Here is a 25,421-nt window from a genome sequence, read left to right as displayed (position 1 = left end):
AATTGGCTGGTATCTTTTATATAGGAGGGTAGGTTGCGGGTATTGGGCTGAAGGTGTTGCTCTATGAGAGTAGAGATTTTTTCAGTGGGGACACAGTAACTGACCACAATGGGGTGTCCTGGGTGGTTGGGTTTAAGGGCTTTAGGAAGAATGTAGAATTTACAAGTGCAGGGTTGAGGAAAGAGAAGGACTCTGGGAGAGGTTCTGGGATGGGTCTAAGGATTTAAAGAGAGACTAAGATCCTGCTGGAATTCTGGAATGGGGTCAAAGTGGCAGTGTTTGTAGGTGGATGAATCTGACAGCTGTCACAGACCTTCTGAGAGCTGGTGGAGTCCTTCTGCCAGGTAACAACAGAGGTGGAGTCTTTGTCAATAGGTAGGATTATAAGGTCGGAATCAGTTTTTATGTGGTGGATTGTGGATCTATCAGCGGATGTATGGTGAGTTTGCATGTTGAGGGATTTGGGGAATGATGGGGAGGTAAGGTTCGATGTAAAGAAATTCTGGAAAGTTAACAGGGGGTAATGTGGGGGCAGTGGGGGTGGATCATGGTTGGATGGAGGAGTAAACTGAGTCAAACAGAGGTGGGTCTTTAGTTGAATCTGATTGGTAGGGTTGGCGGCAAAGAAGTGCATCCACTGCGGCAAAAGGTGAGGCCTTTGAAAGGTCTGATACTTCTGCGAGGCTAAGAGTTTTTCGGGTCTGTTTAGAATCTGGATTCTGTATAGTGGTGGGAGCAAGTTTTGGAGTGTGGGATAAATGTTGTAGGTCTACGAGACAGGGTTTTTCAGCTATTGGGGGTGGGGTTAGAGGTTGTTATAGAGGTGGTGGTCCACAGCAGGAGTAAGAAGTAAGCAGACCTTCTTCTTCTTCTTCTTCTTCTTCTTCCCCTCTCTCTCTCTCTCTCTCTCTCTCTCTCTCTCTCTCTCTCTCTCTCTCTCTCTCTCTCTCTCTCTCCCCCCCATCCCCCCCCTTTTTTTGCTCTAGTTCCTGGAGTGCAAGAGTTTCAATGTGTGTTATGGCCAGAGACTGTGGTCATGTGTGTGCGAGTTGCGTTTTGCGTGTGCGCATCGTTATATGATGAGTAGCAAACTATCCTTTTCATGGATTTTCCATTGTTTGATTTTTTTCATTTGTACATAACTTCATAATTTATTCAATGACTAACTATTACTTTTCCCTCTTCTCATCCCCCCTCTCTATATAGGGTTTTTTTTATGTCTGCTTTACTCGCTCCCAATTTTTCAATTGTACTATTCATTCCACTTACTACCTGTCATCCCTTAATCCATCTTTACTTGTAAATGTGCTTCCATGATCTATGGATCGGGCTGCCACAGTGCTTACTAATAATGTTTTAATACCCTACTTTCTGTCATGTATCCCATGTCCTCACAACTCACAACTGGTAGGCAGAGTAGACGGGGGGACAGAGTGACTGCTCCTCCTTTCCAAACTTCCTGAACATACCTCTCTCTCCTCTCTGAAAAAGGAACTAACACTTTCAAAAATTATGTACTGTTTTTCCTACTTCTAAATGCACCTATTGGTATACATGAATCAGGACAACAAATCGACCGACTACTAGCTATTTCTAAGACAGCAACCACGGCAACACCCAATCAGAGAATAAGCTCGGTCACATCACCTAGTCTTCACTGTTGTCGTACAGCTCTGCTACCTCAGCTGCTAGCTGTCACAGTCATTTGCAGATGGCATTTGTTATCAGTAAGATGACAAATGTGCTTCACTGCCACTGTTCGCATTATTGCTCCGTGTGACATGTTTATTTTACATGACAAAATATCCTAAACTAGTTATGAAAGTGTACAGGAAAATGACAAGACTATTACCACTCTGCTAAGCAAACCCAACACTGCATGTGACTGCATCTAGAACAGAAAAGGTCAGTTATTGCTGCCACAGCCATATTGTGTGCACAGATAATTGCACAAACATCATCTCCCTCTCCCATGCTCAACTGTCGATCACTCTGTTGATCGAAGTGAGTTGATGGAATTTCGCGACCTGAAGGTACATATTGGTCAGCTTTCACATCCTTATATTTCTGCACAGGACTTACTGCAGAAGATAAACATATATGCCTAAGTAACTGCATTACTGTACTCATATTAGTGAGACCGCATAAAAATTCGTAATTATGGACTGTAACAGCAAACACAACATCTCAAGAGGAACACTTCTGCAACAAATTGGTTCTTGGGCATTGGGCACAGATCATCAATGTTTTGAGAAGAATGACATCTAAACCAAAGTCAAAGTAAATCCATAAATAGGAGAGTAATGTGGATAACAAATTGACTTAACTACCACATATAATAAGAATGTACTTTTGTAACAGAAGAATAATTAACTTGAAAAACTATAAAACTATAAGAAGATACAATTGTGTGGCCATATTTACCATGAGGAAGCAAAATTCTAAGCACAGTTGACAAAACCAAATAAAAGTACAAAAAACTATCCTAGGTTTTCGAACTGTTGGGTTCCTCAAGAGCAGAAAGAGGGATATGTTGTGGAAAAATAAAAAGGGGGAGGGGGAGTCAACAGGTGACAGGACGAGAGAGACCCAACTGTTGTGAGGATGAGGGGAGGTACAGTTTTATATATACAAAGATTCCAAGACTTACCAAGCGGGAAAACGCCGGTAGATAAGCACAATGAATAAAAACACACACACACACACACACACACACACACACACACACACACACACACACACACACACAGAGAGAGAGAGAGAGAGAGAATTTCGAGCTTTCGCAACCGGCATCTGCTTCGTCAGGAAAGAGGGAGGGAAAAGGAAAGATGAAAGGATGTGGGTTTGTTGTGGATGTTCATCAGGAAAGAGGGAGGGAAAAGGAAAGATGAAAGGATGTGGGTTTCCACAACATCCACAACAAACCCACGTGGGTACTTTCACATGTGGCTCTTCCTTTACACTCTTTGCCTTTACAAATGTCTGCTTGTGTCTGTGTTTGTGCGGACGGATTTGTGTGTGTGTGTGTTCGAGTGTACACCTGTCCTTTTTTCCCCCTATGGGAGGTCTTTCCGCTCCCGGGATTGGAATGACTCCTTACCCTCTCCCTTAAAACCCACATCCTTTCATCTTTCCTTTTCCTTTCCTCTTTCCTGACAAAGCAACCGCCGGTTGCGAAAGCTCGAAATTCTGTGTGTGTGTTTGTGTGTTTTATTCATTGTGCCTATCTATAGGCGCTTTCCCGCTTGGTAAGTCTTGAAATCTTTGTTTTTAATATATTTTTCCCATGTGGAAGTTTCTTTCTATTTTATTTACATTATCATTAATTTGAACCCAACAATTACGTTTGTTATTGTGTCTGTTGCATTTCGAAATCTTCTCTATCATCTTACTTTCTCTTTTTGTTTGTACAAGTAGTTTCACTTTGTATTCATCTTCCCTTTTTCCGTAATCTACCATACATTTTATCCTGCCTAATTATACTCAATAATATGTAATTTACTTCCAAACCATAACCTAAAAATTTTTAACGCTTTCAACATAACTGCTGCTATAAAACCCACTGTTCCAAGTTTACAAACATTTCGTGTAAACTCGTGAATACTATTTCACAGCTTCAGTTCCTTTCACCCATTAAACAACCATCTCAGCTATTTCCAACAACTTTCGTTTTATTTCCATTCCCGTTTTGCCCACATCACCGATAATTTTTTTAGCAGCTTCCCACAGGTTTAAACGTTATTATTTCTTCATCAAACAATTGTTAGCCTCATCCTCATAACCTGCCAGTACACAACCAGTCCTTTGAATACATTTACACGCATATTTTTCGTAATTTTATTCGAATTTTATTTTTTCGGAAAGTTTTTTTTCGGAAATTTTTTTCTTTTTTTTTTTTTCTTTCGAAACTTTTTTTCGAGAAAATTTTTTTCGAAATTTTCCTGAATTTCCCCACCCTTTAACGTGATCTGGAGACAACATAACTACCTAACCTTTGCACCCATTGTTGTTCACCAACCTAAGTTCAGCACAGGATCAACATAGCTCATCTCAAACCAACACTTTTTCGACTTTTTTCACACCTTTATCTCTCCCGATATAAAGCTCGAAATTCTGTGTGTGTGTTTTATTCATTGTGCCTATCTACCGGCGCTTTCCCGCTTGGTAAGTCTTGGAATCTTTGTTTTTAATATATTTTTCCCATGTGGAAGTTTGACGAATTCTGTATTTCAAGAGATGAACACATTCTACATAACAATTTACTTTTTCCTAACATAGTAGCCTTTCAGGAACACAAAATGTCTGAGCCCCCTTCCCCCCAATGACGAATGCCATTAAATTTTTATGTTTCAACTGTCATAATTAACCATTCCTAGCAAAAAATGTTTTTATGCCAACAAAATTTCACTATAAGTGGTACTAAATTCTATTTGAAACTGTTCAGATTCTAATGGTTAGTTTCTGGTAGGAAGGGTTAAGGAATGCCTCCATATAAGGCATGATTGTATTTTAGCATTCCACAATGACGAAACATTTTGTGTACTTTATAGGTTCTACGTTTTTAACATATCTGAAAGCAAAGTAATGTAATTTCCTTACACTAATATGCTTTAAATAAGAAACTTAACGTACGGTAGTCACCTTGTCCATTGACCAAGGTAAAAAGTACTTTGTCTTTATCAGGTGTCGCCCCCTTTAACGTGATTGTCACAGTAGGCTCCGCACCATTAGGTTCCATGACTCTCTTGATAGTAACCATCTGTGGTCCTTGCTGCGTTGCTGTGACAGCTGTCATACCATCAGACTTATTCTGAGAAGCAGAAGAAACACCCACATCCGCCTTCTTAGAATTTTTTTTTGGTTTCAAAGATGAAGAATCTGTTGCATCTGAAGAGGCATTTGTACTACCAGGTGTATTCACAACAGTGATAGTCACTTCTGGAGTTTTGTTCTGAATTTCTTCAAGTTTAAGCCTCTGAGCCTCTTCTTGGTCCTTTCTTTCCTTTTCTTCAAGCTGTAAAATATGAAGATGTTACTACACATATATTTGGAATATTATTTTACCTTGAAAACAAAGCTTCAAAGAACATGCAGAATATCACCTGACCTAAAAAACAATCCACAAATTTTGGATTTATGATGTATCAGTGCCACAAATATATAAATTCATAACTTTCATAATTAACACACATTTAATCTTTGATCTGAAATAAAATTTACTCACTTCATCATCCATTTAAAAAAAAAAAAAAAAAAGAGCACTGTTCCATGAGACTAAAGACGACATACAGAGTTTTGCGTTAAACTGGCGATGGTTGTTAAATCTGATACGACTGTCTGGTCATCTCACGCCATATGGTATAAACTGAAGGTACTTAAGTTTTGTTGTGCAAAGTTATACTGACTGACAATTTCAAGAAAGAGGTATCTGCTCTAGCTCTAGAAAAATATACAACAGAACAACTGCATATGCAATTGCACACACTTCTACATAATCAATTACATACACTTCTAAATAATCAGTCCAATAAAACTAAAGATGGCTGTTAAGAACAGGAAATCCTTAGTCACATCTTAGAGAAGATTACAAGAACCATCACAGTAGATGTTATCATCAGATCTACAATGAACAAAAAGTAAATCCATTACAAATAATTTATCTCTGTACAAACCTGCAGATCAATGATAAAAGGTACATAAGCATTAGTGTACATATCTTTGCAAAATTATTACTAACACGCATATATGCCGTCACTACAATGAGAACACTTTCCGTTCACAGGAAAGTGCACCACATTGGCTGGCCCAACTCATAAAAAAGGAAGTCTAAAATATACATTGCACAAAATGCGTGCCCAGCAATGGAAGTCGACAAATAGAAAGTGTAGTCATGGTCCAAGTACATCACTGGCAAAACTGAGCAAGCAAGTAGCCTATGACAGTGCAAAGAATCACATGAACAATCAACATGGGGCATGTGTGTGCACAAATCAATATGTGACATTCTTACAGAAATACTCTGGAGAATCACTGACATTCGTACAAGAACTACACTGAAGAACCATTATCCAAAATACACCTCTGATCAGCGAGCACTTGGCATCCACATAGATACTAACTTAAGGTAAATAATGCCAGCTCTAGTGTGAGTATGCAGAACATGCATTGTATGCTAGTAACGTAAACCATGATTCACACACCACACCATGTATGACATAAACGAAGTATGGCCCCACAGACCAGAAATCCACTTGTACGTCAAGACTCTTCCTTTCAGTCAAAACAAGCAGCTCACCATAGAACATTCTGGCACATGACAACCAGCATACTGGACACACAAGTATACACCCATACACATCATCAAATTCATCAAAATTTACAATTACACAAAATTATAAAAACACATTTTAGTATGGTCACAAAAGTATTTTTACAACTTTTACAAAGTTTTTTGGGCTATTTAAGACATTTTCCAAAAACCTTTAAATTTTGAAAAATTTAAGACAAACTTATTTGGAAATATAATGTAACAAACCTTAAACAGATAGGATGAAAGTGTACTATACATCATCCACCCATAGACACCCACAACTACCAAGTATGAGAATGTGACAGGGTCAGGGATTTTCTCTGCCTCGTGATGGCTGGGTGTTGTGTGATGTCCTTAGGTTAGTTAGGTTTAAGTAGTTCTAAGTTCTAGGGGACTGATGACCATAGATGTTAAGTCCCATGGTGCTCAGAGCCATTTGAACCATTTGAGAACGTGACACCTGTAAATAGTCCCAAGTTTCCATGCTGTAATAACACATAACCAATGAGATGGAAATGACAGACAAGAACCACTGCATTTATAAATGTGTCCCCATTATCTCCTCTACTAATGGGTTGTTACACATTATATGCAAATGTCTAAATATCCTGGTCTGTTGGTACACTACATTGTTGTGAGACATTAGGCGCTGCTGCTAACAGATTTATTTATAAATGCAGTTTCTTTGTGTGCCTGCATGACCCAATTTTCCAAATAAGTATGTTTTAAATGTTTTGAATTTTTAAAGGTTTTTGGAAAAGCCTGAAACAGTTTAGAAAAAAGTTTGTACAAATTGCAAAAAACTTTCATAATTGTGCTAAAAAAGGGTTTTTATGGTTTTGTGTATTTGTAAATTTTGACGAACGTGATGTGTATGGGCATGTACTTATGTATCCAGCACACAGGTTGTTATGAGCCAGACTATCTGGTGATCAGGTTGTTTCACATGGAAGGGAGAATCTTGTTATATGTGTGGATTTCCAGTCTGTGACGTCAAACTTTGTTTATGTCATCCACGCCATGATGTGCAAATGATGGTGTACTGTACTAGCATACAATGTGTGTTCCACTACTTCCACTAGAGCTGGCAGTATTTGCCTTAACCTGGTACCTACGTGGATGTCATATGCTCAATGGTCATATGGCTCACTCTGCCACAGGTTACTTGCCCGCTCAGTTTTTCCTGCAATGAAATGGACCACGACCGCACTTTCAATCTGTCTACCTTCATTCCTGGGCACACAGTTGGTGCAATGGATATTTTATACTTTCTTTTTTTTTTACTTGATAAGTCAAAGTGGTGTAATTTCCTATGAGTGGAAAGTGTTCTCACTGTAATGGTGATATATATGTATTTTAATGACAATTTTAATAAGGTATGTAAACTAATTCTTATGTACTTTTTATTACTGATGTATGGGTTTGTACACAATGATAAATTCTCTTTGTTATGATGTTACTTTCGGTAGAGTGTAGATTTGATGCTCACAGCAAGATTCTGTCGAAACCAGTCACTGTGAAATAAAAATATCAAGCACTCTTGACTGCAAAAGATTTTCCAGTTCATCAATTCACTTTGTAAGGAAAACAAGTGAGTCATGAATTTATAAAATGACGTAAGATCACATAGCTAAATTTTCACAAATAACAAAAAGTGTTTATCATCTTACTTAGCAAATACTGCACAAAATTATTTTATGATATGATGCACGCAAGTAAATTATATAACAACTGTCATTAAAAAAATTGGTCATGGGTGAGGAGGACTCACACACAGACAAATTTGTACAAACTTAAATCATGCATACAGACAGTTCACCCATTCTGGGAACTGAGAATCTTGATAAGTTTTGCCTGTTACCAACATTGATACTGGCAAGTTACCAGCCCCAGGGATTTCAAGACTTTTGAGAATGTTATAAGTTTGAAGTTGGATAACAAATGACAAAAGAAATATTTTTGTGTGATATAATACAAAGTAACTATGTTCCGATTTTTTCCTTTACTTGTACAGTGTAACCTTGCTTCTTGCCAAATTTCGTAATTCCACATCAATTGGAAGTGCCCTATAGGTTTTACTGAAAGAGTTTGAGAGTACCAAAATCGGTGACATAAATGACTGTATCTTTTGATTACAAAGACTTAAAAGCTTAGCTTTTTTACACCACCAACGGTCCACCGACCTCAGTATCTGACAATTTCAACATGATACGTCTACCCATCCCTGAAAAAAAAGAGTCGTTAGACAAAGGGACAAACAGACATAGACAGACAGTTGGATAACAAATTACAATTTTTATTTATTTATTTTCATGTGGTGTAATTACAAATTAAAAGTTTCAGATTTTTCCCTCTACTTGTACTGTAAAACCTTTCTTTTTCACAAATTTCATGATTCTAGAGCAACAGGAAGTACTCTACAGGTTTTGTTGAGTGACCCGATGAGTATCAAAACAGTGGCATAAATGGGAGTTTCTTTTCACTGCATTGCCTTAGAAGCAATCGTTTATTATACCACCAAAGACCATAAACCTTAGCATGTGACATAAATTTCAACTCGATATGTGTACCCTTTCCTGCAAAAATGGGCTTTCGGCAGTCAGATAGACAATCAAAAAGACAACAAAGTGATCTTGTAAGGGTTCCGGTTTTAACGGCTGAGGTACGGAACCCTAAAAACATGACCTTTTACCCTCTTCGTGTTTAAATTTTGATTTAAAAAATAACAACTTAAAAACACACAATATGTAATACGTTTATTGAAAAACCCATTCAGTAAGCAGATAACAGTCAATCACCAGGGAAGTAAACATACAGAAAACACTTTTCAAAATGAAATTGCCATTTTATTCAAGCATCTTTGATTTGCAACCTGCAATTTTTTGATTAAATGCTTTAGGTTCATCATTGTCAGGAATGAAGTTGAGCATTCTGTGTATATCTTTAATTTTATTTTCACTAATTGGACACACGCCACTTGGTTACGCATGACTGGTATTTCTGGGATATGTGGCTATGTTGACCCAAGTATGGAAGTATATTGAATTATTCCTCCTATTAATGTCTTTTCCAAAACTATTCCAATCTGTTCTGAAGAAAAGCGAAATTCTATTAAAGTTGAAACTGTGAATGATATCTTTTTACGTCTAGCATTGTCATTAACAGACGTCTCTTAAGAAATGGCCTTTCTTTTGTAATAATGTGGCCATCCAGTTGCTGAAACCATGAATATTTTCACTTTCAATGGCATGGTAAAATTTTGTTTAGTGCTAGAGCTGACTATAGAGGGTGTTATGGACACAAGAGCAGATATTTGTATTGATGACTATGGACAGCATACTGAACAACACTACATCTCTATTTACCTAATGGGCAACAGGTCAGGTATTGAAATGTGGACACAAAATGGACATACTATACTGACCTTGATCAAAGAACAGAGGGACAGAGTTAGTGTTACTTGCTTACTCACTGGTAATTAAACATTCAATATTGATAACTTCTGATGAAGGTCATCCTTGGTTACGCAGTGGTGTTAAGGTTTATGGTGTGAGCGCTGACCTTCTGCATATGCCCCAAATACTGAGTTTATAGTATCCTTGCACAGTGATCTCCTGTTGCAGTTATGCCTAAAAAATGATGAGGTGTGCACCTTTTGAAACACTGAAGGTTGTTGAACACTTCAATCGGCTCCATTCCAGTAAGTTTTTTTTAAAACATTTTATATGCGAGAAAAACTCAAGTTTCACAGTGTCACAGGACTGACTGACTGCTAAATGATGATAACGACAAGAACTCAGGACCCTTCTGGCACATGGCCAGCAAGCAAAATGGTGATGTTAACCCTAAACTCTGGGCTTATGTAGCACTCAGGTTTAGGCTGAGGCTGCTAAATCCAGTACCCTGCAGAAATTTGGCACTGTTCACTTGTCTCATCAAACGCTGGGGACTATTAGGCTACCATTGGTATGATTGCTGGCAGATCTACAGCTACATGCACATCTTTTGTCAGTATTCTGGCACAGGCGAAAGAATACTGGGAGTTGAGAAATGAGGGATTACAGCTAACGGCTTCAGGCTTTGAGGTACATCCAGCTGCTGGACCAGCAACTTGCTCAATGATGTTTGGCTTAATAAACAACATTATGGGCCTTAGAATGCCTGCTACTCCTACTATTTATGGACCATAAACTGCCCAACTTGAGGTTCTGAAGATAGTTTAATGGAATTAGACAGGGAAATTAATATAAAGTGGAACATATGAGTTTCATATGTGATGCAGAAAAAAAAAATCAAGTCATTTGTTATACAACTGTGAAATAGACCATGGAGGAAAATTGGGCATAGGCTTCACTGCACACAAGAAGATATTGAAGAAACCACACAAGCAACAGCAAGACTTGTTTCAGAAAGTTTCTGATTCAATTTCAACTAAATCTGTAGTAGCGATCCTACAGAGACGATGAATTGATAAAATGTAAGTATAATGAAGAATATACTGAGGTGAAAAAAATCATGGGACGCCTCTCTATATCGTGTAAGACCATCTTTTGCCCAGCATAGTGTAGCAACTCGAGGTGGCATGGGCTCAGCAAGTCTTTGGAAGTCTCCTGCAGACATACCAAGCCATGCTGCTTCTACAGCTGTCCATAACTGCCGAACTGTTGCCAGTGCAGGATTTTGTACACAAACTAATCTCTCATAAATGTTCAATAGGATTCAATTCAGGCAATCTAGGTGGCCAAATCATTCACTTGATATGTCCAGAATGTTCTCTGAACCAATTGCAACTAACTGTGGCCGGTGACATGGTGCACTGTCATCCATCAAAATTCTATCATTCTTTGGGAATATGAAGTCCACGAACGGCTGCAAATGGTCTCCAAGTAGACAAAGATCCCATTTCCAGTCAATGATCTATTCAGTTCCACGTAAACACGGCCCATTCCATTATGGAGCCACCACCAGCTTGCATAGTGCCTTGTTGACAATTTGAGTCCAATGCATTGTGGGGTCTGCACCACAGTCAAACCCCACCATCAGCTCTTACCAACTGGAATCAGGACTCTTCTGACCAGGCCACAGTTTTTCAGTTATCTAGGGTCCAACTGATAGGGTCACGAGCCCAGGAGAGGCACTGCAGGTTATGTCATGCTGCTAACAAAAGCACTTGTGTCAGTAATCTGCTAACATAGCCCTTTAACACCAAATTTTGCCACACTGTCCTAATGGAAACATTTGTCGTACATCCAACATTGATTTCTGGGTTATTTCATGCAATGCTTCTTGTCTGTTAGCACTAACAACTTTATGCAAATGCTGCTATTCTTGGTAGTTAAGTGAAGGCCATCCACCACTGCATTGTCTGTGGTGAGGGGTAACGCCTGGAACTTGGTAGTCCCTGCACACTCTTGACACTGTGGATCACGAAATATTGAATTCCCTAATGATTTCCAAAATGTAATGTCCCACACATCTAGCTCCAACTATCATTTTGCATTCAAAGTCTCTTAAATCCCCTTGTGCAGCCATAATCGTGTTGGAAACCTTTTCAAATGAATAACTTGAGTACAAATGACAGCTCAGCCAATGCACTGTCCTTACATAAAACAACAACCATCTGAGTATGTGCATGTCACTATCCCATTACTTTTGTCACCTTAGTGTATATACATCATCAATTAAATTTCCATTATATTTTATCAGGATATAAGGCAATTAAGAACTGAAAGAAGTCAAATACGAAGGTGCCACATATCAACACTATTTCATCAGGTATCAAGGAAGTTTCCATATGCTTAAGCTGGGTAAAAGAAGCAGAAACATGTATTTAAAAAAACCATATCAAAACCACCACCTTGCTGTCGATGAGACTATTATTTTGTCTATAGTGCATATAAACTTAAACAACGAATAGAAAAACCCAACAGAAAAAAGAGGTCTGAAAATCAATAATAATATGACTAAAATAATTTTTCATCAACATATTGAAAAATACTCAAACAAATATGTACCATAAAGGAATTACCTGGGGGCAGAAATCAGTAGATATGATGTACATGTACAGAATAACTATCATCTCAGAAAAATTGGATATTTATTCAGGAGAAAGAGCTTCACATATTGAGCAAATCAAATCAGTAATGTGTTTGTCCACCTACGGCCCTTATGCGAGCAATTACTGAGCTTGGCATTGTTTGATAGAGTTGTTTATGTTTTCCTGAGGGATATCGTGGCAAATTCTGTCAAATGGGCAGGCTGGATCATCAAAATCTCAAGATGTTTGGAGCACCCTGCCCATAATGCTCTAAACATTCTCAATTACGGAGAGATTTGGTGACACTGCCGACAAAGTAGGCTTGCACTGAGATGAACAGTACAAACTCTTGCCATGTGCAGGTTGGTGTTATCTTGCCAAAATGTAAGCCCAGAATGGTTTGACAAGAAGGGCAACAGAATACTGTCAACATACCGCTGTGATGGAAGGGTTTTGCAGGTGACAACCAAAGGAGTCCTGCTATGTAAAGAAATGGCATCCCCAACCATCCCTCTTGCCTGTCAGGCCGTATGGTAGCCGACAGGTTGGCACCACCGCTGTTCAGGATACTTCAAAACACATCTTCAGCCTGGAATCTCTTTGATTGGAGCAGAATTGTCTTCAGTGATAAGTCTCAATTCGAACTGAGCACCAATGGCCAGTAAAGACTTATCTGGAGACACCCTGTACAGTGGTGACATATCAACATGACTTCTGCCTGTCATAATGCCCAACAACCAAGAGTACTGCAGATCTCATTTCTTTTCATAGCATGACCTCTCTGGTTGTCATCTGCAGCACCCTTACAGCACAGTGGTACGTTCATCATATTCTATGCTCCTTTTTTTGCTCTTCATCACAAGCCATCCTGGGCTTACAGTTCAGCTAGATAATGCCCTCCCCCACTTGGTAAGAGTTTCCACTGCTTGATTCATGCTTGCCAAACCCTACTGCTTGGCTGTGATTTTTGAAGATCTAAAGCACCCGTTGGACAGAATTTGGCAAGATACTCCCAGGAGGACGTCCAACAACCCATATCAACCAGTTCCATACCAAGTAACTGCTTGCATAAAGGCCAGAGGTGAACCAACACATTATTGACTTGCTCAATTTGTGTAGCTCTTTCTCTTCAATAAACCATCCAATTTTTCTGAAATTATAATCATTTGTTTGCCTGTACACGTACGTCACATCTACAGAATTGCACCTCATTTGGATACTTACTTCATGGTGCTTTTTTTTTGTCTTAAAGTGTAATAAATAGAATGGGAACTTAAGAATGCTTAGCTGTCCATATTTCTGAGGATTTATAATGAAAAAAAAACCACACACTTTGAAACTCCTAAAACAACCTAGTTCAGTCACAATTGCACTTTGAATCACTGAAAACTTGGAGAGACAAATCAGTAAGTTGCACAGTTTGATTCAATAATATAATATGGAGTAACCCATCTTTAAGACAGAAAGTCTTGCTTGCTCAAAAGTGTGCTGTAAGAATTATATATAGTGCTCACCCATAATCATCTTGTAGACATCTATTTAATGAGTTGGGCATACTGACTACTGCTTCATAGTATATTTATTCCCTCCTGAGGTTTCTTGTAAATAATCCACTACTGTTCAAAATGAAAAATGATGTACATGATTACAACACCAGAAGGAAAATGGCATTCATTACTCCACATTTAGGCTGTCATTAACAAAAAATATATATGCAACAATGCTGCAACCAAAATTTTTGAACAGTTACCCAGTGATAGCAAATGACCAAGAGAAAGAAAAGCAACATTTGAAAACAAACAAACAGTTTCTCCTTAACCATTCCTTCTATTCCATAGAACAATTTATATTATTGTAATATGTAAAATGTGTGGGTTGGAATTACTATAGTGGCCGGCACCAAAGTAGAGTCCTCAAGGTCACAGCTGCTGCCTGCCACCAGCAAGGATTGCATGCTGTGATTTGTCCGCCTCTCGGCTTTGTTGCCATGTGGGTACCATTAGTGGTGTGGAAGGTCAGAGCAGCTGACAGCTCAGTGTTACTATGCTATATCGAGTGTTCACATCTGATCTCAGAGTCTTATTATCTTCAGACAGGTGCTTTGACGTGTGTTCAGTGGTGAACAACAAAGCACGAGAAACAGCCTACTTGTAGTACTCCACTGTTCGGCATACGTAAAGGGCGGAAAGACATTACTAAACAATCGGGAATTATCATAGCAAATGTACTCAAGTTTATTACAGACCTGACCGACAATGAAGAATAGAGGAATAACTGAAATTTTGCGCAAATTCATAAACTTACTGCTAACGTGTGTGGTGTCTCCAGTCAACTGTAGGCCATATTAACAAATCTGTGTTATTGGCACAATCTCCAGAAATGAATGTGTGTCGATTCTCCAAGAAAGGGATATGAACTTGAATGGAAATCAACTGACTATGATGATTTTAACAAAGAGCTCGTGTGTACAAGTGCACTTGGATATTACGACAGAGGAGAGTACCCAACAACTAAAAAAATACAGGCTCACTTCCACACAAAAATTAATTACTCAGGCTCAGATATCTCCATTCTTCATCTTCTCTCCTCTCCCTTGGTTTCTGATTCAAGAAGTGTAATGACAGATGGAAATTCTTAATGGAACGCAGAGACATTGCAGCAGCAAGAGCAAAGTTTTTGCGTACAACACACTTCTTGTGTGCTGAAGACACCAGGCCTGTAGTGTACTTGGATAAAACTTGGGTTTCACAGAACCACACCAATAAATATACAGGGTGTTTCAAAAATGACCGGTATATTTGAAACGGCAATAAAAACTAAACAAGCAGCGACAGAAATACACCGTTTGTTGCAATATGCTTGGGACAACAGTACATTTTCAGGCGGACAAACTTTCGAAATTACATTAGTTACAATTTTTAACAAAACATGGCGCTGCAAGTGATGTGAAAGATATATAAGACAACGCAGTCGGTGGGTGCGCCATTCTGTACGTCGTCTTTCTGCTGTAAGCGTGTGCTGTTCACAACGTGCAAGTGTGCTGTGGACAACATGGTTTATTCCTTAGAACAGAGGATTTTTCTGGTGTTGGAATTCCACCGCCTAGAACACAGAGTTGTTGCAACAAGGCGAAGTTTTCAATGGAGGTTTAATGTAACCAAAGGACCGAAAAGCGATACAATAAAGGATCTGTTTGAAAAATTTCAACGGACTGGGAACATGGCGGATGAACGTGCTGGAAAAGTAGGGCAACCGCGTATGGCAACCACAGAGGACAACGCGTAGCTAGTGCAGCAGGTGATCCAACAGCGGCCTCGGGTTTCCGTTTGCCGTGTTGCAGCTGCGGTCCAAATGACGCCAACGTCCACGTATCGTCTCATGCGCCAGAGTTTACACCTCTATCCATTGTTGTTGTTGCTGTTGTTGTCTTCAGTCCTGAGACTGGTTTGATGCAGCTCTCCATGCTACTCTATCCTGTGCAAGCTTCTTCATCTCCCAGTACCTACTGCAACCTACATCCTTCTGAATCTGCTTAGTGTATTCATCTCTTGGTCTCCCTCTACGATTTTTACCTTCCACGCTGCCCTCCAATGCTAAATTTGTGATCCCTTGATGCCACAAAACATGTCCTACCAACCGATTCCTTCTTCTAGTCAAGTTGTGCCACAAACTTCTCTTCTCCCCAAGCCTATTCAATACCTCCTCATTAGTTACGTGATCCATCCACCTTATCTTCAGCATTCTTCTGTAACACCACATTTCGAAAACTTCTAATCTCTTCTTGTCCAAACTAGTTATCGTCCATGTTTCACTTCCATACATGGCTACACTCCAAACAAATACTTTCAGAAACGACTTCCTGATACATAAATCGATATTCGATGTTAACAAATTTCTCTTCTTCAGAAACGCTTTCCTTGCCATTGCCAGTCTACATTTTATATCCTCTCTACTTCGACCATCATCAGTTATTTTACTTCCTAAATAGCAAAACTCCTTTACTACTTTAAGTGTCTCATTTCCTAATCTAATTCCCTCAGCATCACCCGATTTTATTTGACTACATTCCATTATTCTCGTTTTGCTTTTGTTGATATTCATCTTATATCCTCCTTTCAAGACACTGTCCATTCCGTTCAACTGCTCTTCCAAGTCCTTTGCCGTCTCTGACAGAATTACAATGTCATCGGCAAACCTCAAAGTTTTTACTTCTTCTCCATGAATTTTAATACCTACTCCAAATTTTTCTTTTGTTTCCTTTACTGCTTGCTCCATATACAGATTGAATAACATCGGGGAGAGGCTACAACCCTGTCTCACTCCTTTCCCAACCACTGCTTCCCTTTCAAGCCCCTCGAATCTTATGACTGCCATCTGGTTTCTGTACAAATTGTAAATAGCCTTTCGCTCCCTGTATTTTACCCCTGCCACCTTTAGAATTTGAAAGAGAGTATTCCAGTCAACATTGTCAAAATCTTTCTCTAAGTCTACAAATGCTAGAAACGTATGTTTGCCTTTTCTTAATCTTTCTTCTAAGATAAGTCGTAAGGTCAGTATTGCCTCGCGTGTTCCATTGTTTCTACAGAATCCAAACTGATCTTCCCGAGGTCCACATCTACCAGTTTTTCCATTCGTCTGTAAAGAATTCGCGTTAGTATTTTGCAGCTGTGACTTATTAAACTGATAGTTCGGTAATTTTCACATCTGTCAACACCTGCTTTCTTTGGGATTGGAATTATTATATTCTTCTTGAAGTCTGAGGGTATTTCGCCTGTCTCATACATCTTGCTTACCAGCTGGTAAAGTTTTGTCATGACTGGCTCTCCCAAGGCCGTCAGTAGTTCTAATGGAATATTGTCTACTCCGGGGGCCTTCTTTTGACTCAGGTTTTTTCAGTGCTCTGTCAAACTCTTCACGCAGTATCGTATCTCCCATTTCGTCTTCATCTACATCCTCTTCCATTTCCATAATATTGTCCTCAAGTACTCTATCCATACAAAATTCAAACGCGGCAACCCCTCAGCGCCGCTACCATTGCTGCACGACAGACATTCGCTAACGATATAGTGCACAGGATTGATGACGGCGATATGCATGTGGGCAGCATTTGGTTTACTGACGAAGCTTATTTTCACCTGGACGGCTTCGTCAATAAACAGAACTGGCGCATATGGGAAACCGAAAAGCCCCATGTTGCAGTCCCATCATCCCTGCATCCTCAAAAAGTACTAGTCTGGGCCGCCATTTCTTCCAAAGGAATCATTGGCCCATTTTTCAGACCCGAAACGATTACTGCATCACGCTATCTGGACATTCTTCGTGAATTTGTGGTGGTACAAACTGCCTTAGACGACACTGCGAACACCCCGTGGTTTATGCAAGATGGTGCCCGGCCACATCGCACGGCCGACGTCTTTAATTTCCTGAATGAATATTTCGATGATCGTGTGATTGCTTTGGGCTATCCGAAACATACAGGAGGCGGCGTGGATTGGCCTCCCTATTCGCCAGACATGAACCCCTGTGATTTCTTTCTGTGGGGACACTTGAAAGACCAGGTGTACCGCCAGAATCCAGAAACAATTGAACAGCTGAAGCAGTACATCTCATCTGCATGTGAAGCCATTCCGCCAGACACGTTGTCAAAGGTTTCGGGTAATTTCAGTCAGAGACTACGCCATATTATTGCTACGCATGATGGATATGTGGAAAGTATCGTACTATAGAGTTTCCCTGACCGCAGCGCCATCTGTTGTTGACAATTGTAACTACTGTAATTTCGAAAGTTTGTCTGCCTGAAAATGTACTGTTGTCCGAAGCATATTGCAACAAACGGTGTATTTCTATCGCTGCTCGTTTAGTTTTAATTGCTGTTTCAAATATACCGGTCATTTCTGAAACACCCTGTATATGGCATAACTCCAAAGAAAATGGTGGTTTGAAAGTGCCTACTGATAGAGGTGGTTGATTAATCATTGCCCACGGTGGTTCATTAACCACAGGCTTCATACCAGAGGCCAAACTTGTTTTTCGTGGTGGGAAAAGTTCCTGCCAATCTGGGTACCTTCAGAAATTAATGGAGAAGTTTTTAAGAATTGGTTTACTCAACTCTTGTTTGTGCTGGAAGAAGGGTCAATTATCATGTTTGGTAACATCAGATACCACTCCATTCCCATAGAAAAGCTGCCACGTTCAAATTGGCGCAACACACAGATATTATTGAGTGGTTAAAGAGAAAGAATGTTTCCATTTTCAGTCGATAAAACGAAGGCTGAACTCCTGTCTCAGGAAAAAATCATAGGTACCACAAAGACATGAATTAGATCAACTGGCAAACGAAATGGGACACGTCTACCACCACATCACTGCCAGTATAATCCCAATGAATTGATATGGGCCAAAGTAAAGCGAGAAGTAGCGAAAAGAAATACTACTTGCAAACCTGCTGATGTTGAGAAGCTAACACATGAAGCTCTTGACAATGTTATTCAGCAGGACTGGGAGAGGTGCGTAAAACACTACAAATTGCAAGAAACTGATTTCTTGGGTTTCAGAGACACCAGAGTGGAATTTGGAACCTGGCTGAAACGAGCAACAGCGAATCTGAAGATACGGAGCCAGAAGATCCTTCAGTTTAGGTAAGTGCCATCTATGTAAAAAGCTGACTTGATTTAAATGTTTGTCTATTCATTTCAATAATAGGAGATATACTGCGAATGTTTTTCCCTTACAGCAGACCTCTGATAAATTTATCACAAGCAGTAGCGATTATTGTACTCAACAGTAACTGTCAATTAAAATAAGATTGTCAATTCTGCATTAACTAACAACACTTTTTCCTAAAAACCTGTACTGAATGTCTTTACATTCAGATATAGTCTTACTGCATTTGGTTTACTTGTAAATTCGAAATTTAAATCCTTTTTTCAGAGAAGGATTTACTGGCAGTTTTGTAGTAAGGGTAACGCAGTTCATAAAATGACAAAAAGTTGTGGTGCTTCCGTATTGACTGTATATATAAAGAGTGCAGTAACACCAGAACAGTCCCAGCACCTACTCTGATTCTCCGACAAGAGCATAGAAGTCTACGATATTTGACGACTTTTACAGAAAGCTAGAATGCAGAATTGTATTACTTTAGTATGACAGAGGATAGTATCCAATGGCTAGAGAAATACAGGGCAATGACCATGATAAAACTGATTATTCTGGCCAGTCCACTTCAATGCACTGTCTTCTCCACCCACTTGGCTTTTAATTCAGAAACAGTAATGATGGAAGAAATTTGTAACACAAGACAGGGACATTTCAGTAGTAAGAACGAGGTTTTTGTGTACCAAGCACATACTGCATGCTGAGAATAATAGGCTCACAGCAAACTTTGATAAAATTTGGGTTTCACTATACCTTTTGAACAAATATTTTGCTTGACTTCAGTGAAAATATTGGCTTCAAAATTACTACAATTACTTTTGCGTAGCGTATATTGGCGTTCTGAGTGATGGGTGCAATGACAAAAGATATGTATTAGCAGCCAGTAAAATATTTTTGGGCGGTAGAGAATATTCTCAGTCATATTAAAGTGAGCCATCCAAGCAAAACTACTGGCGACGGCCCACGACTCGCATGCTGCTGCGCATGGAATATCGCTGAAGTAATTTGACTCTGTACATTATACGATACGATAATGATACCTGAAATGTTGCCAAAAATAATTTTGTAGTTTTCTTAACTTTCTCGCAGGAAGTTTTTTCGCAGTCGGCACAGTTTCACACCTCTTATAATAATCATTTTTTATCTCATAATACTTTTATGTTTCCAAAATAAAAGACACAGTATATGCATCTATAAACTTTGAGGATGTTCTTTTTTTTCAGTCCATTTACATTAGTGATTCTGTTACTACCATAGGTTGAAGTAAAAAAATATTTTCCTCCAAAATTTCTTGTAACGTTAGTTTTCATTTTTTTCCTAGCAGCTAGTAAGAATTTTCTTCTGGAAAGTATTCCATCACATTCTAGACTAAAAATAGAGTTGCCCAATATTTTTTAAATTTTTTTACAAACATCTGAAATTATCATCATTATGATTTATCAAGCAAATGATCTATGGAACACGAAACTAACTAACTCACTTGGCTATCGGCATCAGCATGTGCACGGGCTTCAGAAAGTGTCTTGTAACAATTTTATCATAAGTTTTCAAATAACATACTTTACTATAGTCATCCTAATGCTATGGACAGGAAGATAAGTTTAGTAATTAAAGTGAGTGTGTGTGTGTGTGTGTGTGTGTGTGTGTGTGTGTGTGTGTGTGTGTGTGAGAGAGAGAGAGAGAGAGAGAGAGAGTGAGTGAAGAACCAAAGAAACTTGTAAGCCTGCCTAATATCATGTAGGACCGCCACACACATGCACTAGCGCCGCAACATGATGAAGCATGGGCTCGACTAATAGCTGAAGTAGAGCTGGAGGGAACTGACACCATGAATCCTGTAGAACTGTCCATAAACACGTAAGAAAGCGAGGGGGTGGAGATCTCTTCTGAACAGCACACTGCAAGGCATCCCAGATATGCTCAATCATGTTCATGTCTGAGTAGTTTGGTGGCCAGCGGAACTGTTTAAAATCAGAAGAGTGTTCCTGAAGCCACTATGTAGAAATTCTGGATGTGTGGGGTGTCACACTGTCCTGCTGGAATTGCCCATCTCCATCAGAACGCACAATGGACATAAATGGATGCAGGTGGTCAGACAAGATGCTTACGCACATGTCACCTGTACAAGTCATATCTAAACGTATCAGGGGTTCCATGTCACTCCAACTGCACATGCCCCACACCATTAAAGAGCCTTTACCAACTCGAACAGTCCCCTGCTGACATGCAGGGTCCATGGATGCATGAGGTTGTCTCCATACCCGAATACATCCATCCGCTCGACACAATTTGAAACGAGACTCATCCAACCAGGCAACAAGTTTCAAGTCATCAACAGTCCAATGTCGATATTGACAGGCCCAGGTGAGGCGTAAAGCTTTATGTCCTGCAGTCATCAAGGGTACTACAGAGTGGGCCTTTGGCTCCGAAAACCCATAACGATGATGTTCTGTTGAATGGTTTGCATGCTGACACTTTGTGGCCCAGCACTGAAATCTACAGCAATTTGTGAAAGAGTTGCACTTCTGCCACATTAAACTATTTTCTTCAGCCGTTGTTTGTCCTGTTCTTGTAGGATCTTTTTCCGGCCGCAGTGATGTCGGAGATCTGATGTTTTAATAGACTCCTGATACTCATGGTACACTCGTGAAATAGTCGTACAGGAAAGTCCCCGCTTCATCGCTACCTCAGAGATGCTGTGTCCCATTGCTCGTGCACCAACTATAACACCATGTTCCAACTCACTTAAATCTTCACAACCTGCCATTTTAGCAGCAGTAACTGATGTAACAACTGCACCAGACACTTGTTGTCTTATATAGGCATTGCTGACCACAACACCGTATTCTGCCTGTTTACATATCTCCGTATTTGAATACGCATGCCTATAGCAGTTTCTTTGTCGCTTCAGTGTAACGCAATCCTAAAGTATCAAATAACTGACCATCTCTCCTAAGAGTTAACAGGTGCAGCTTCTCTGACATCTTGGTTGATATTAACAATCTCAATTTTATAGTTTGTAGATGACATCATCCCAAATGAAATTTGTTTTTAATTACTTCATTGGATACCACGTGTCAATGGAGGATGTCACAAACACAATCTTTTTAAATGGAATTTTCTATACGCATTCAGTGCAGTGTATTCCAAAATATTCTACTGTAATATTTGGTTTAACAACATCTATTAAAAAGCACAGTGAAACACAGGGATTAAGCAGTACCCCAGCAGCAACTGAGTAGTACTGATATGTTGAGTAGCAAACTGAGTTGTGAGAACAGCACACCTGAAAATAAAGCATCTTGGGCAATGAAGACATGGCAACAAGTCTTAACCAATCTCTCAGTGTCTGCTGTGGTTATCGACTGCATCAGGGAGCATCAAGAGTACGCCATGTAGCAAAAGTATCAATCCATAATTAAAAAAAAAAGAGGGAAACAATACAACATTTGAAATAATGCTCATAAATCTGCTCTAGTGAGGAATACAATGTAACATACCTTTCTTTGTTTTTGCCTCGCTTTTTTAGCAGCTTTCTTGGCATCTTTACAACGCCCCTCAATGAAATCGAGAAGAGCTTCAAGATCGCGCGGATCTTTCACGTCTTGCTGCTGACGCTGCTGCTGCTGCTGCTGCTGCTGTTGCTGTTGATGATGATGATGATGGTGATGGTGGTGGTGGTGATGCTGAGGGTGATGGTGGTGATGGTGGTGGTGAAATTGTTCCGGTTGCTGCGGTTGATGGTGCTGACGATGTTGCTGTTGCTGTACATTCTGCTGAGTGTGTGGTGACTCCTGCTGCTGCTGCTGCTGCTGTTGTTGTTGCTGCTGTTGTTGCTGATGTAACTGTTGCTGTTGATGTACTTGTTGCTGTTGATGTACTTGTTGCTGTTGATGTACTTGTTGCTGTTGATGCGATGACTGCTGCTGCTGCTGCTGCTGCTGCGACGACTGCTGCTGCTGCTGCTGCTGCTGCTGCTGCTGCGACGACTGCTGCTGCTGAGCTGGTTTCTGATGTTGCTGGTGGGGTGTCTTGGAGGAAGTTGGGGCATTGGAAGCAGGTGCACCTACACTTGTTGAACTTACACCCTGTGATTTTTCAGACCGTACACTTGGTGTTACTGAACTTGTGGCTGCTGTTGTTGGAGGTCCAGCTGCACCAGCTTTGCGTTTTGCCTTCTTTTTTGTTAAAAGCAAACGCAATCGCTCCCTCATTTCCTGATAGTTTCGGCTTACTGGTGCAACTGAAGGCTGCAAGAAAGAATTCTATTTTTAAGAATATTTTCTTAGTGTATGACACAAAAAAACTTTTGTTGAAAACAGTAATACACAAAATAATAATAATAATAATAATAATAAAGATTGGGTAACCAATAAAAGGATTGTGTTATATGAGTTGGTGTGTGGATTGCCAAAAGTTCGAATGTGGTAGGGAAGTTAGAAAATCTGAAAAGGGAAATCAAAGGCTCAATCTACATATAGTAGGGGCCAGTGAAGTGAAACAGAATGAAGACATGGATTTGTATGAGTATAGGGAAATGTCAACAGCAGCAGCAAATGGCATAATGGGAGTGGGTTAAGTTACGAATAGGAAGGTCGGGAAAAGAGCATATTACTGCGAGGAGCTCATGACAGGGTTGTTCTTATCAGAATTGACAGCAAACCAACACTGACAACAATAGTTCAGGTATACATGCCAATGTCACAAGCTGAAGAAGAAGAGTGAGAGAACGTATATGAGGATACTGAAAGGGTAATACAGTATGTTAAGGGAGATGAAAATCTACTAATCAAGGGGGACTGGAGTGCAGTTGTAGGGGAATGAGAAAAGGAAAAGGTTACAGGAGAATATGGGCTTGGGACAAGGAATGAGAGAGGAGAAAGATGAATTGAGTTCTGTAATAAATGTCAGCAAATAATAGCAAACACTCAGTTCAAGAATCACAAGAGGAGGTGGTATATTTGGAAAAGGCTGTGTAATAAGGGAAGATCTCAGTTAGGTTACACCGTGGTCAGGCTGAGATTCCGAAATCCAGATACTGGATTGCAAGGCGTACCCAAGAGCAGATGTAGACTCATATCACAGTGTAGTGGTGATGAAGAGTTGAAGTGATACGCTTTTCAGTCCTCTAGGCTATAGGGATGGCAATGAGGGATAGTTCAGTAGAAAGGTAAAGGTACCAAAGAAGCAAGTCTAAGGTTCCGGTTGATAATGGAAGCAAGACTGAAGAAAAATGAATACACGTTCATAGGATCTGTCAACCTGGATAAAGTGTTTGACAATGTAAAATGGTGCGAGATATTCAAAATTCAGAGAAAAATAGCAGTAAGCTATAAGGAGAAATGGGTTATATGCAATATGTACAAGAGCCAAGAGGGAATAATAAGACTGGATGACCAAGAACGAAGTCCTCGGATTAAAAAGGTTTTAAGACAGTGATGTAGTCTTTCACCCCTACTATTCAATTTGTACATTGAAGAAGCAATGATGGAAATAAAAGAAAGGTTCAGGAGTGGAATTAAAATTCAAGGTAAAAGGATATCAATGATATGATTCGCTGAAGACATTGCTATCTTGAGCGAAAGTGAAAAAGAATTACAGGATCTGCTGAATGGAATGAACAGTTTAATGACTACAGAATACCAACCAAAAGTAAATCAAAGAAAAGCGGATGAAATGAAAAGTAGCAGAAATGAGAACAGTGAGAAACTTAACATCAGGACTGATGATCATGAAGTAGATGAATTAAGGAATTCTGCTATCTAGGCAGCAAAATAACCAATGATGGACAGAGCACAGAGGACATCAAAAGCAAAATAGCACTGGCAAAAAGGGCATTTCTGGCCAAAAGAAGTCTACTAGTACCAAACACAGGCCTTGATCTGAGGAAGAAATTTCTGAGAGTGTACATTTGGAGAACAGCATTTTATGGATGTGAAAAACAGACTGTGGGGAAACCAGAACAGAAGAGAATCAAAGCATTTGAGATGTGGTGCTACAGGTGAACGTCGAAAATTAGGTGGACTGGTAAGGTAAGGAATGAGGAGGCCCTGCGCTGAATCAGAGATGAAAGCGATATGTGGAAAACACTGACAAGGACAAGGGACAGAATGACAGGACATTGGTTAAGACATCAAGGTATCACTTCCATGGTACTAAAGGGTGTTGCAAAGGGCAAGAATTGTAAAGGAAGACAGAGATTGTAATACATCCAGCAAGTATTTGAGGACATACGTTGAAAGTGATACTCTGAGAAATTTGTGGCAGGCCACATCAAACCAGCCACAAGACTGATTATCCAAAAAAAGTAAAGTAGTAGCTTTTCTAATATATGGAAATATATGACTGATCGTCGAAAATAAGCCACGTCATGTCAACTGTCTCCCACCACTAAGTAATGCAACCCAAATAAGAAGTTTC

General features: G+C 39.6%; 1 protein-coding gene across 3 annotated transcripts in view; it reads right to left on the bottom strand.

The window, feature by feature from the left end:
* The window catches only part of LOC126365827 (protein FAM193A-like), a 234,689-nt gene that overhangs the window by 74,526 nt on the left and 134,742 nt on the right, over positions 1 to 25,421 (bottom strand). For 2 of the 3 annotated variants that reach the window (XM_050008450.1, XM_050008453.1), the window contains exons 15-16: positions 22,502 to 23,251; positions 4,633 to 5,014 (exon numbers count right to left, since the gene is read on the bottom strand). In XM_050008450.1, the coding sequence (XP_049864407.1) occupies positions 4,633 to 5,014; positions 22,502 to 23,251 (1,132 nt within the window). The remainder of the gene's footprint in view (positions 1 to 4,632; positions 5,015 to 22,501; positions 23,252 to 25,421) is intronic. The other variant, XM_050008451.1, reaches the window with a different exon arrangement.

Source organism: Schistocerca gregaria, chromosome 4 (genome assembly GCF_023897955.1).
Source record: "Schistocerca gregaria isolate iqSchGreg1 chromosome 4, iqSchGreg1.2, whole genome shotgun sequence".
NCBI lineage: Eukaryota > Metazoa > Arthropoda > Insecta > Orthoptera > Acrididae > Schistocerca > Schistocerca gregaria.
This window is presented reverse-complemented; position numbering and strand designations above follow the sequence as displayed.